General features: G+C 31.5%; 1 protein-coding gene across 1 annotated transcript in view; it reads left to right on the plus strand.

Annotated features, from left to right (window-relative positions):
- The window catches only part of LOC109538953 (protein CutA homolog), a gene marked incomplete in the record, with an annotated part of 7347 nt that extends 2375 nt beyond the window's left edge, over window positions 1-4972 (plus strand). Inside the window, 3 exon segments of the mRNA XM_048664146.1 lie at window positions 1-108; window positions 1532-1670; window positions 4563-4972. Of these exon segments, the coding sequence (XP_048520103.1) occupies window positions 1-108; window positions 1532-1670; window positions 4563-4823 (508 nt within the window).
- Window positions 4973-14767: the final 9795 nt, after the last annotated feature.

A 14767-nucleotide genomic window follows, 5' to 3' on the forward strand; every position in this document is an offset into this window, starting at 1 on the left:
TGGTGGTGTGTGGAGTTTGTATAGTTTGTATAGTAAGCCCCTATGCCAGACACTATCAAAAGCCTTGTTGATGTCCATGAGTAGACATGCCGACTTTCCGTCAATTAGGTGAGTTGTTTGTATGTTGTTGGTCAAAATAAATAACGGATGAATAGTCGAGTGATATTGTTTAAAGCCAAATTGGTAGGTTGGTACATGTTTTCCGATCAGTTCTTCAAGTCTCTGCTGTAGTATGTGTTCCAAAACTTTGCTCAGCACCGGGAGTAATGTAATAGGTCTGTAGTTTTCCATTTGTGTATTGTCTCGTCCATTTTTAGGTATAGGAATTACTACACCACTTTTCCATGTTTTCGGAATTTTGTTATTTATGATGCAGTTGTTCATTTCAGAAAGGATGAGTTTGTGGGGTATAATACATTTTCGACAGTTTAAAAAAAAAAATTTAAGTTACTCCGTTCGAAATTGTGATTGCGATGCGACTCTAATAAACCGCAATGACGATATTTTTAAAAAGTATCAATGAAACGATTGATTATTTACGTTATTCTAAACGTAAATGTTTAGTTTGTTCATCATTTTGAAAATAATAATTTTATTTACCGCCAAAGCCGTCTACTGAAGAAACGGATCTTTGCATTTTCTTCATAACGACGATTCGGCGAATGAAAATTTGCTGAAAGGGCCGCAAAATATTCATCAGCAAAAGTTCGTATTTAAGGTGTGAATCTCTATTAGTTTACTATGTACGTTTTGGGTTTTACGTTTCAAACACTAGATTACATATAAATTTAATGAAATATTTGCAGAATGGGGTAGTGGCAATGTAAATAATGTCAAACGATTTTTTAATAATTTTCTAAAAATTTCCTAAAAATTAATTTTACGAAGCTTTGATACTCTACTCATGCACGGCTCGGCTCAATATACCTTGGCATTAGCATAACCGCACATGCAAAATTAAAACATAATATTTTACTTATATATGATACTGTTACGAATTTTCTTGCTATAATGGTGAGATAATGCTTGTTGTAATGTTACTTTCGGAAATAACTAATTAGTTTCGAATAAAAGTAAACTTTTTCTTAATTGCTAACAGGGCAACTGGCTTGAGTTTTTTCAAAATTATACATAAAAAGCACAAAGGATACGTTTAATTTCAGTTAATGTAAACAAAAACAATGTTTTACAATTAGAACATTAATGAATTTAATAGCATTTAGAGGTTCCTCGGAGATATTGTTGAAAAATCAGAACAAGCTCAGGTGAGAAGAAAGTTGAAATTGACTTCCGCTGCTTTTAGATGATTTGCTGCTTTTAGAGGATATTTTATCACTGATATCAAAAGAAGTGTCGATTTGAAAACATGTGTAGTTCATAGTTTTTATCTCTTCTCATTCTGTATATTTCAAAGAAATTTTATATTTAAAATAAAATACATATATTTAATAAATGCTAAAATCCTTTCTATTTCTCTTTTGTACGCATTTATGAAATGAAAAAAATTATGCAAATTTTTTTTGTGTTTCAGAGTTACCAGACGAACTTATTGTATTGCATCGGAAATAATGTCGAGTGAGATTAATGCCACGAATCAATCCAGTCAATATTCCGCTGTATATGTAACAACACCAAATGAAGACGTTGCTAAAAAAATCGCCCATGGACTGGTAAATATTATTTTTCAATTATTACTTCAGAAATGGTGGTTGGCAATTTTGGCAATAAATATTACACGAAATATTTTATTAACGTGTAGATTTGACTATAAGCGAAGTAAAGTTATCAAAACACTTTATTCTAGAATATTTTGCTCTCTAATACTGACCATAAAAAATCGGATTTTTCATATCGGATAATCGGATTAGTCCTTCTAGATTCTTAATTTGTTTTTTGTGGTGTTTTTGAACCATGTTCTATTTCATAAATCGTTAATCTCAATTTTAATTTGCGTTATTCATTTATGGACCGCTGAATTTAACTTATTTTCAATTTAAAAACTGAAAACAATTACTAAAGATTATATAACAAATTAAATTGAATTAGATTTTATATTTTAGAATTTGTTCACCCTATAATTGATAAATAAATGTAAATTTCAAAGAATCCCACAAATAAAATATTTCGTTTTTTCGCTCTGTCGATAGGCTTTGGTGTGATTTGTAACGCGTTACCGAAACTTAGTATTTTTTTAATTATCGCACCTAATTAACGGCTCTCTTACACTATTTATAAAAAGTTAGCTAGTAGAATATCTAGTAGAAATATTTTTTATTCGTTTTGGATTTGTTGCTTAACATTGCATTGTGTTTGCGGTTGCAAATCTGATTTAATGGTATATTGTCCGATATTGCAACTTCCAGCTTTTGGCTCTATAATTGTTTTTGTTATTGTAAATTGATTTTTGGAGCTACGCAAAACAGAACCACATTCAGATTGAAACATTTTGATCCTCCTAAATTTAAATAATAACTGACACAATCACTATATGAAGAAGACATGATTTTATTTTACCGACTAATTTATTTTTTATAATCTAAGTATCGACAATTTAACCAATTGAACGTAAAGTGGACAAAGCTGTCGGTTTATGAATTTTGTCGCTTAATTTTATTTCCTACATAAAAAAGCTATCGACCCAATCGGTATTTCTGCCCTATTTTAAATAATTAGCCAAAATTCCTTTTTTTGCTATTTTATACGAAACAGAAAGGAAATGTCAATTTTTCATTATTTCTTTCTAAATCCCATCTGTACCTAAACCTGCAAATTTTGAATGTGGATTTTTTGCCATTTTTAGTGCAAAATTATTGCCTAACAGTTTTCCACAAATTCGACTTTTTGTTGTAAGTGTGAGTTTTTTTATTGTTCTTTCAAGACCTATTTGCGCCTAAACCAGCGCAGTTTAAACGTGGATCTGACAACTGAAAATCGTTTTTTCGAATTTAAAAAGAGAAATATGGGTGTTTTTATAGGTTACTTCAAATCCCATTTGCAGCTCAACCGCACAGGTCAATCGTTGATATTTTGCCCTTTTGCTCAGTTCAAAATCGTTTCTCTGAAAGATAACAATTGTTTGAAACGCCAACTTATTTGCGAATTTCTACGAATTGCATTTTGCAATTTTTAAAAGTGCCATTTGTTCCTTAATTAGCAGAGGACAAACGGGGATTTTTTGCTAATTATAGTACAAAATCGTTTCTTTAACTCCTGGTACCTACCTAATTGTCGCTAAATCCGACTTCCGAGAATTAAACGAATTACTTGAAAAGTAAAGAAAGATTCAAATTATTTTTTTAGTCCCGTTTTCGTCTAAACCCTCTCAGTTTAAAGGCGGATTTCGGGCGATGCTCTAAAACCTAAAAATTGTGTAAATCCAACTTTAGAAGCGTAAGATTTATTACGGTTTAATAGTCAAGCAAAAAAGTTTATATTTTACAATTTAGCCAACTTGAGGTGGATTCAAGTGCCAAAGAAACGTTTTTAGATACGAAAATCGCAGTTTCTTGAAACAAAATACAAATGCGTTGATGTTCTCTGAAAATTACGGTTGAGAAAACTAAACTCGGTTAGAAAATTCGAATGTTATGAGGGTTTAAAGGCCGGATATCCAATTTTTAAGCCAAAAACCTTTTGAAGTCACACTTTATATAAACGCCAGATACATTTAAATGTCGAAAAATATTTGGAATTGTTATCACTTTAAGCAAACTTTAGATGCATTTGAGCGCGAATAGATAATGTATTAATGTATTTTGGAACATTTGATTGAAAATTGTACGCAGGTCCTGAACCTGAATTTTTGGATACAAATTATTTGCGCTCGCTTACTTAAAACACAACTCCCGGGCTAAAGCAGACAAACAGTTGCTTCTTTTACCATCTTTAGTAGACACTTGATCCTACAGACGTGAAAAGTTTCAGAAAAATCCATCCTTAACCTGATGGTGTAGTCAATTGTGCCCGCTTACTTAAAAATTCGTATCTCCCACACTAAAGCACACAGGCATTTGGGTGTTTCATTTAAAATAAGAAGGTTTCAGGCAACTTCTGGTATAACCGGAATTCGCATAATGTCGCTGTTGTTTCATCTGAAAACAGCGTCTCCGAAAATCCCATTATCCAAATTTGCGGAGTTCAAATCACATTACTTCCCGAAAAGCTCTAATGGATGATGACCGTGAGACACCCTGTATTGTTCAGAGGCCGATTGAAGAAAATTTCAGAGATGATGTAATTACTTTAAATATGAATTTCTATGCTTAATCTTGAATAATCAACAATATCAACAGGGCATGAAGAAAATTTAAAATGTTGTCCGAAAAATGTTATATGAAATATTGACAAATAGTTCTAAATAGTCGAGATAATTATGTAATAATTGATGAATTCTATTATCTATGTAGATGTCTATGAAAGTTTGGTAAGAAAGTAGGGAATTGGGTGGACGCAAATGCAAAAATGACGCGGCGTATAATTTATTGAAGTTACAAGTGGGTTTCTTTAAGCTACCTACGTTTAATTTCGGTTAGTTAATTTTCATAAACGAATCCAAATTCTAGGTGAAGGAAAAGTTGGCAGCCTGCGCTAATATTATTCCTAAAGTAACATCGATTTATGAGTGGGAAAATAAAATTAACGAGGACTCAGAAGCCCTAATGATGATGAAAACTAGAACTTCAAAAGTAGATGAGCTAACGGCGTATGTGAAAGCAAATCACCCTTATCAGGTTTGCGAAGTTATAGCGGTTCCAATTACCAATGGGAATGACGCTTATCTTAAATGGATATCCGATGTTGTTCCAGAGAAGAAAATAAATTGATTTTGTTCGAGCACTGTTTCCATTTCTGAGATGTTTAATATATTTAGAAGCAAGTAGTGCGGTGTTTGCACAAAGTTGAAACTTAACAAAGTCATTAATGTATATTACTGTTGTAAGTAGAGTCGGTTAATAAAAGCTTTGATTTGTAATGCAAGTATTTTCAATTCGAATCCAAAGACAAAACAGAAAACTGCAAGACACATGCTGGAAGTGATAGCATATGTCGACTTATAATTAAGTTTATAATTTAGAAAAAAGCCCCTGAAACATCTCTTTTGCATACCAATCTGTCTGATCGGTTGGTAATTTTTTTCAAAGACTAAAGCGAACAATACGAGCCTGTCATAGTGTCATTTTCCTTTGGGCCAAGTACACACGATTCTCACAAAGACGATCTGACGATCAGACAATGTATAGCTAAACAACACAATAGCAACCCACAACTTGAATTATTGTTTCGATGGATGCGGTTTATAAGCACCAAGGGGTTTTTAAACAGCTTTTAACTTTATCAACGCTAATCCTTGATCCTGCCGCTCAAATTATAATAAATCACACTAGACCAAAAGAATGTCTTTTCCATGGACCTGTCTGCGTCATTAGTCCAAGAAAACATTGTGAATTACTAAGAAGAAAATGCAATTTGTACTATTTGTTGAAAAACATTAAAATCATGGATTGGCGTACAAATGGAAAACTTTGCGCCAACCATTCGCAATTAGTGTTAAAATCAATAGACCGTTTTGTTGGTGCAGATTTAGAAGATTTATGGTTGGCAGGAATATCAAAGAGCGCCGTGAAAAGTTTCCCATCAACAGTGCTCAACCGTTGTTAATGCAAGAATGTTTTATTCTCAGCCAATCGGATTACGAGGCGTGATTCTACCGAGCACTGCCTACTTACTGAGTACTAACGAGTACCTACAAGTGCTTGCGGGGTATTGAAATGAAAATGCGAACTGGAAGACAAAACTGTACGAACTACTTACATTATATTGTAGATTTGACCCAGATATTTCCAAATTTGTGTTACACGAAACATTGTATGTAGTCAACAATGAATATTAAACTTTTTCTGAAGCTTTTCTCAAATCTCAGAATGTAATACCGTCGAAAGAAATATTTTGGGCGATGATCCTACATAGTGGTCTCCTAATTTGGCCATTTTCAGCCACATCATTTGGCCATTGACCATCATATTATTTGTCCCAAAAAGTCATAGTTTACATATACAGTTATTTTCCAATTCTCTTGTTCATCGAAGTATTTGATATTTTTCAAAATGTTTTACTTAAAGAATCAGAAAATGACAATAAATAATTCCGATTTTTCGGGAATTTTTAAGGTCAAGAGATTGTTTGAATAGCAAAATTTTAGTTGACTTCAATCACATCTTGCTGATAATTAGCGCGATAAAGTATTTTGCGCGCCTAATTCGCCTTCCGTCTTCCGTCTTTACTTAAAAAATGGTAAATTTAAATAAACTGCAGCAATAAAATTTATCTAATTCTTCTAAAAGTTCTTGAAAGCTGTAATTATTTCTTAAATAGTGTTGTTTTCCATAAATACATTATTTTTCCAATATGATTCCACAGCATCTAAATTATTAATTTATAATTTTCCGCTGCTATGAATTGAACAAACGACTAATGTGAATAATTATAATAACGTTTGAATAATTAATTGTTGTATCAGCATGGTTGTGGTATATAAATAAAGTCAGTAGGTTCCAAAGCTCTTATAAATAGTCAAGTACAATTGAAGTAAAACATTTAAAAACTCGTAAATACTAGAATTATTTTTCTTACATTAATTGAAAAATATCTACATTACAGATAAAGCTACCACTATGAATAAATTTTGCAAAAAAATGCTTAGTATTTTCATATTTGCTACCAATCATTGTTGGAATATTTTGTTTGATATTGTTTTTGGTTTTGCTAGTAGAAATAAACATTGTTCAGATTGTTTTCAAACAGAACAAGTTAAAACTTTCATAAATTCCTTTGAAAGCACTAATTTTTTCCATAAAAGGTTTTATATAATCAGAAATTTGAAGAAAATTTGGCGATGGAAGCGAATAGAAGTTCTTTCAATTCAGGTTATCTCCGAGTTAGAGAAAAATGAGTAGCAGATTTTAATTTTTAAAATGGAAAGCCATCAGTTGGAATATTTCGTTATCACTCAAATCAATCCAGAAAAATAACACTTACATTTGCACTATTTCACACTAAATAGATATCTTATAAACTTCAAAATTTTGGAAAAATTCGGCATAACAATTATGACTTCATTTTAAGCAGAGACCGTCTATGCAAATGAATAAAAAGGGAAGAGCAAAATTTAAACTTTTCTGCCCCTACCACTTACTTCATATTTTGGCTTTCGTTTTATTTATTTGCTTCGACATTTTGGAAGCGAAATTCTATTGAAAGTTTGTTTCATATCATATGAAAACTTGAAAAAAACAAACAATATGCGGCAAATTTAACGCATAGTTTAAATGAGTATTCTAATACTTTTGACTTCGAATATTTTCTAAGTAGGTTATGCAATTTAAATTTTTTTTGTATCGGGCCATAGCTGCATTGTTGGACAAAATTTAACTAATAAGAGAAACGAAAAAATGAAGCAAAAATATAGCACAGGGTGTTTAACTGCGGCCCCTTTTTCTTGGTCAAAGTTTACATCTTTCTGCTGGCAATATGGGGAGAGAAAAAACTGTACGATTTTATAGTCTTATGTCTTCTGAGTAATTTGGATTTTTAATTTGTCTGTTTATCCTGAGCCATTCGTAACAAATAATTTTTTATGATCGATCAAATTTTGCGCAGGAAGTTTACTTGTGGGAAAATTTCCCACAAAAACGCTGTGCGAATAAGATTTCATTGCAACTTGTTCAATACTCTGATTATTTTATCACTCTTTGTGCTTTGCAAATTAAGCCGCTAAAGTTGTTGCTTTCCTATGGTTAAGGTTTTCTTGTTTTCACGCTTAGGGATACTGTTTATATTGTCGTTTCTTTATGGAGTAACATGCGTAACAAAGTAAACAAAGGGTTAATCACTCTTAGCGCTTGTAAAAATCTTCTTCGGAATTAAAAAAGGAAATAAAAATTAATTTTCTGTAGAAAATGGTGAACGGTCAAAAAAAAAAGAATATTTCTCAAACTGTTCAAGATAAACAGACGATTAAAGATCGGAATACTTTTTTTGTCTGAGCTATCCAATGTTGTCCGCGCAAAAATTTAAAGTTTGACTAAGAAAACATAACAGTATTTAAAAATTTTCTACAATATGTGCGTGACCGTCTTTGCTTACTTTATAACTTAAATTTTGTCCCTGAATTGAGATAGATTCGATTCGAAAAATAATTAGTCGCTAAAGGATAACAACACATTAGGACACATAATAAATATGTAGTTGTAACTTGTCACGTTGTGTAGAATAGATTTGGTAAACAGAAAAAAGCAAAATTTCAGTCAGTCAAGTCAATAACAATATTATGAATAATGTACTAAGAACAAAAATTTACAAGGACTTTAAATATTAAGGTTTTTATTTTTTTCGATCCAATTTATATTAACCGGTGTTTTGGGGTTGGGATTATTAATAAGCAATAGTGGTTATTTATACTTGTCGACGTTTCTCTATTTATGTATTATTCCTCAAGACACTACAATTCAAAATAAGTCAACTTTATGTGACTTATAGTATTTAATTTTTATAAGACACTCCAGCTAGAATAAATATAGTTTAAGGAAGTGAATGAAAAAATGAAAACTTCAGAATTAAAAAAATTAAGTAACTGCGGTGTTTTCAAACAACTGAATCGTGAAGCGAAAATGTTAAATGGCTTTTCATATTTGCCCGTTATAATATCCGGTGTAAAATGTCTGTGTGGCACCTATCGACAAAAACAAATATCCTGGCAAATATAATATCTTCAGAAAGAGCGTCAAATATTGTCCAATACCTGTGAAGTTCGAATTGTTTCACAGGCACATTGGCGTGCCACTTACCTTCCAACACCGATGATTTATGTTAACACTAAAATATAAAGGTCTAAAGCCGGAAGTGGATTTGTCCATTTTAGAGGACACTCTAAAAATTGCACCTGTAACTAAGTGGTTTAATGTTGATCTAACACACGTGTGTGGAATCGATTTTTATTAGTATCTATTAATAGTAAATATATCGATAAAAATGAGGGATTTAAAAACTAGACTTTATTTAGTTTTATTAGTAGCCCCTTAAGAGTTATAAAATAATAAAAAGCATTTCTGGTGCTTGCTTTAAGGGAATGTGAAAGTTTAAAACTAAACCAAAGTAAAATACAAAGAACTAAAGCTTATTAAAAAATTAAATATGTGTTGCTTTGTGAAGATTTTTAGATTCAACATTTCAACTCTGATTAGATAGATATACCTTTATAATTATTGTTAAAATATGGTTTTCTGTTTTCAACCAATACTCATTATTAACAGAAGGACATTTTGCACTGCTCACACGAAACAAAACACATAATATGTTGCCGGGACGCTCTGTATATAATGTTACAAAAATAATATCTAATAACAAAAGTATAGTAAGTATAATAATCGCTTCTTCAGCTTGAAGCATTCGGCTACGACCCTTAAACCTGTACGGAGTTAAAATTAGCATATCGTGGCTTAGAAGTATAATCCATATTCGTTTTTGAGATTTGTTATTACGAGACTGATTAATTTTTTTTAGATGTTGCAAATTCTGTATTATTTCTGTGTGTGCTATCTTTTTAATGCCTTCATGTTTATAAGCAAAATTACGATTATCTATCGTTTAAGTAAATAAAACTAAATAAAGGTTTTTTAAATAGGTATAAGATCTAGATTAATTTTCAAGTCGACTTCAGGTTTGTGAAAGTGAAATCATGAAATAAAACTTATTAAATTAAGAAGAAAAAGGTTTTACGCTAATGGTCTTATGGGTTGCAGAAGGATCCTAGAAGGTACAAGAATGTTGCAAAGCTGGAAGGTAACTGCAGCTCATAATTGTTAATTAGACTAATGGAAATGAACCATTTACCACTTGGTTTTTTTTGTTGTTGTATTGTTTTGGGTTATTTATTTGATTTTTTCCTAAATTTACTACAAATACGGGTTATGATTATTAGAATACACGTTATTATTTGTGGTTTCGTACGAGTTTTTCAAATTTTTTTATGGACGGATGCTCCAGTGGCTGTTTTTAATAGATTCCATTATTTCTGAACCAAACTAGTTTTACCTTAAAAAGCACTTAATTGGTGAATTTAAAGTATTCAGTTTTTATTTTAAAAGCGTTTCACATAGCATCTAGGGCAAGATGTGGGTCTTTCAAAACCATATTGTTTTATTTTGTTGTTCGATGGATTAGCTTATGGGCGCAGTTTTGGCATTTTTGTGTCCCATCTGCCTGAGAATGCGTGGGCAAGCAACGCTCATCCTCCGTACTGATTTACTTAAAAATCAATGAACATCCGCGAAACGTAATTCTTCTTTGCAATAAAGCGAGAGCCAAGTTGGCGCGCGTAGGCTTGCACAATGGATTTCTTCCTTGCTTGACACGGGGCAAGAACGACTATGTTCTTCATTTTGGCTTTTCACTATTTTAATCCGACTGTTTTGCGTTTTTAATTATTTATCCGCATTATTCCATTTTTAATCATGATCATTTTCAAGATGTTTTCTGTTTCAAAACCGGTGTATAATTAAAAAATGCAAATATATTTCATCTCACCTCTGTTTGTCTATAGTAGAAGCCCATTTTTTGTAGCTATAATAGACTCTAATCGTAATTTTTTCTTAAAGGACAAATATTGATACAAGTTGTTTGAACTACAATTGTGAACACATTACAGATGATTTAATTTCAACAATTATATAGCACTTTGCAATTAATTGCCACTAGGTGCATTTATAAATGGGATTTAGCATATTAATTCAAATTAAATTATTATATTGCAGTTTTATCATTTTATGCAACGTTTTTTTCTTTTCACAATTTTTATAAATGATTATTGAAGAAAACTGGTCCGCATCAGCAAATATTGTTCTTAAGACTGAAGACAAGAGTTTCGTAAGTCTCTTTTAATACAAATATACATTTATACATAATATACATTTGCCTCCTGGTATGTATGTATGTCAGTGGAAAAGTTCAGATCTTAAAACTAGCTTTCATGTGTCAGATAATGTTCATAAAAAGCGTAATGGGTTAAATTTGATAAATTGAACGCAACATTTTTGATTCACTCAATGAATTGTAACATTTATTCTTTTATTGTATCATTTTATTTCAGTTCTTACATTATTACTTTGCAAACATTTCCAAGATTATGAAGTCTAAAAATTATTGAATTGCCCGTGCAGTAAAATAACAAACTAACGAATAACTGAAACAGACCAAATTTAATTTTTCATGACAAAAAGTCTTACGACCATTGTAGTTTTACCGCGCTAATAAATAATAAATGATGTATAAATAAAATATAGTTTAAATTAATTTGAAACTGAGTTAAAAACTTTTTTGCTTGAAATTTTATATTGTAGGGTTAAAAGTAGATATTGTAACCGGCAAGTTTAGTGAATATGATCTATAATAAATAAGTTTTATGAACCACCTAAGTATCTAAGTTTCAAAATCATTTGATATCGAATTTTCAATATTATTTTAAATTATTTGTTGCTGATATATAATAATAGTAATATTAATGATATTATTTGTATTGTGTTTAAAAAGTTGGTACTATGACTTTTTAATAATGAAAAATCGAATATAAAATTGGCTCTCTTCTTTACCTCCCATTGAAACTAAATGGGAATATTCTAAGTATATCTAAATTAGTAATAATGTTTTTGTTGCATTAATGATTTTCATACTTTTAGTTTTTTGATATTTTAGATTATTTTCAAAAATTGAGTAGCTGCAATTGGTTTCTAAGAACTTAATTCCTTTTTATTTATTACTTTCTTTTACTTTTGTTGTCACCTGAAATCGCGTGAGAACCTTGCTCAGCTAATTTACGTTAAGTTTATATTATTAGAAATCTTGAAGGTATTTTAATTTAAATGAGGTACCTACCTATTACCGCTAATTAATGAAATAAGAATAGCTAAGTATGTATTGGGTCAAGGTAAAGATTTTGCTGAGTTTATTAATCGCATTTTAATATCGCATCACGTAATGTCATTTTGCAAACTGCGGCATTTAAAAGAATAGTTTTAAAGAAGGAATATTTCTAGTCGATTTAATTTCAACAATTCATCACATTAGCACCCCATACACGGGCAGATTATCCGTACAGTTCAGATACGTAGAGATTTGATTCGACAGATCCAGATCGGACGAATTAAATCTTTTCCTGTCCACTAATTAAGCCATTTGAGCCAACTAAACCAGTAATCGGCCAGATAAAATCATCCTAAGATCAAGCCAAACCTAAGAAATATTAAATACCCAGAAGTTGCAAAATTGGTTAGATTGAAGGAGCATTTCGTGGGTTTAAAGCTAAAAGTGACCAAGTACAAAATTGTCGTATTTGTGCTTGTTATAAACACAAACACGACACGTTTTGAACACAAAAATATATATACATTTGTGTTCAAAAACTGACGAATTCTCCCAAGACCAAACAAACAGGTGCACCAAAATATATTTTTAATGGCCAAGTTTCCAAAAGTTTCTGATATAACTTTTGATTCGGTTTAAAAGTTAATTTACCAAAATTGATATCTTAAACTTGATTAGTTTTAGCTTTAAGCCGCATATATGGAGCTGATAAACGGTGTGTCCTAAAATGCTGGATCAATTTTCTCACTATTTATTCTGCAACCAAAAATAGAATGGTTTCCTCATATAAACATTGTCCCTAAATACTTAAAATTTCATATTTCAGTTGCTTAACTTATTAGAGTTTTGGAAAACGAGCTCTAAAGCAGGGTCCACACTTGCTATATAAGGCTGCTTTATAGCCAAGTTACATAGCATGTTAGAGTATGTTTAGGAGTGTTAGCATAATGAAGTATAATAAAGGTCCCTGCTATATAGCATGCTACATGCTATCCATCTTTTGTCGCTAAAGATCGAAGAAAACCGTACAACAATGTTTTTCTAACTTGTAGCAACACGTTCAGACTTGCATTATGCGGTTTTATTGTTAGTAAATGTATAGTAAAAAATGGAGTTAGAAAATGATCAGTGGAATAAAGAAAGTATCTGGAAACCAATAGAATTATACAGAGAACGAGTAGAATCATGCGACATCCGTAGTCCATTGTTTAAATTAAGACTTCAGGCACAATTAGTGATATTAATTGTTTAGAAATTTTAAACAGGTACGTTCGTAAAGTCACTGCCAGACGTTTCATGATGGGTACTGCATCTCTCAATCGTGTGTCCATTTTGTGTATTTTTGGACCAATTAGGGTTAACAGATATTCAAAATCTGCACCACTGATTCTACAAAATTTTTGAAAGCATCCCCTAAATCCTGGGCCACGATTTAAAGCACCACTTTCATTTCTTTTAAGATCATGTAAAAGATTACTTCTACTATAATGTTTCTCAACCTCAGGGTAAGGCGAATCCAAAAATCTTCTGTCTCGCATTTTCTTTTAATTTTCGTCCTCAAAATGCTGCGCTTCTTTTTCACTCCACGAGTTCACATCACTAACATAAGTGAGGACAAAACTCAGTTATGTCAATATCTAGCATGCAACCTGGTTACATGACAATGTTAAGCTACATGTTATCAAGTGTGAACCCTGCTTAATATTTTAATTTTTATGCCTCTGCTTGCACAGGATGCCTGTTAATGTACGCTGGCATCCAAATGGCTGTAGCTTTTTTCTGAACGTTAATGCTAAAAATGATCGAGTCTACAATTTTATATTGAGTTTTGAGCTGCCAAAATAGGAAATAATATTTTCTCAGCCCTGCTTTTGTTGAAACGTACTTTTTCGATTGTTCTTGCTGTTTTCTAACATAAAAATTGTGTACACAATAAAAAGCAATCGATTAGTCCAGTGGACACACAACTTATTTGAAAAGAGGCATAAAATATGCCTCTAAATTTAATAGAAAATCATCTCTAACGTGGAGCAAAGCACCAAGAGCATTCTTCGTCTAGGATTTTAAATATTATTATTATTCCACTAGTATTTAGTGATTAAGGATGACTATGTCAATATATTAAGATAATTAGTTAAAATACCTACAATAAAGAAAAGATACAACTGGTAAACAAAACCGTACAGAATTAGGATGTTGAAGACAAAAGTGCTTCAGGAATTATTAAATATTCCGTGCTATATATTAGAAAAAAGTACTATTTCGAGTTGCAGATACTCCGGTTAAATTTGCGGATTTTTTAGTTATTGTTTAATTTACAAGAACAAAACTTCAGGTATCGGTAACGTTATCGCACCGACTTACAACAAAGAAAGTACCTCATATCCTATGTCAACTTTACAACCAATGCAGAAAGATTTAAGCTAATGATATATAGGGATTTATAATGAAAATAAGAAATAAATCCAGTACGCAGCAATGTTGTGGGAGTGCCTTAATGTTTCTCGTGTGTGGCCACCGTGAATAACGCTGCCGTGGCAACTATTGACGTTTTCATGTCCATCTTTTGCCGCTATAATATGATTTGAGCCTTTCGAAGCTCTAAGCAGTCCACGAACGTACATGCACTTTAATGCAGTTAAACATTTTTCGTACATTTTTGTACAATAACTCATTTTCTACTTACTAATGCGGAGGTGCATAATTTTGCCATTTTTCGTCCGCCATAAAAGATTGTTGAATATAGAATAGCTTATTTACGGGTACTACTCCCGTCAGCTTTCTGAAGTATGAGCTGGTGTGAGTTGCATTTCTGTGCAGTAGTTTTTACAGAAAGATGGGTTTTCAAATTTTA

Source organism: Dendroctonus ponderosae, unplaced genomic scaffold, assembly GCF_020466585.1.
Source record: "Dendroctonus ponderosae isolate FM_Combo_2020 unplaced genomic scaffold, Dpon_F_20191213v2 Dpon_F_20191213_2, whole genome shotgun sequence".
Classification (NCBI taxonomy): domain Eukaryota; kingdom Metazoa; phylum Arthropoda; class Insecta; order Coleoptera; family Curculionidae; genus Dendroctonus; species Dendroctonus ponderosae.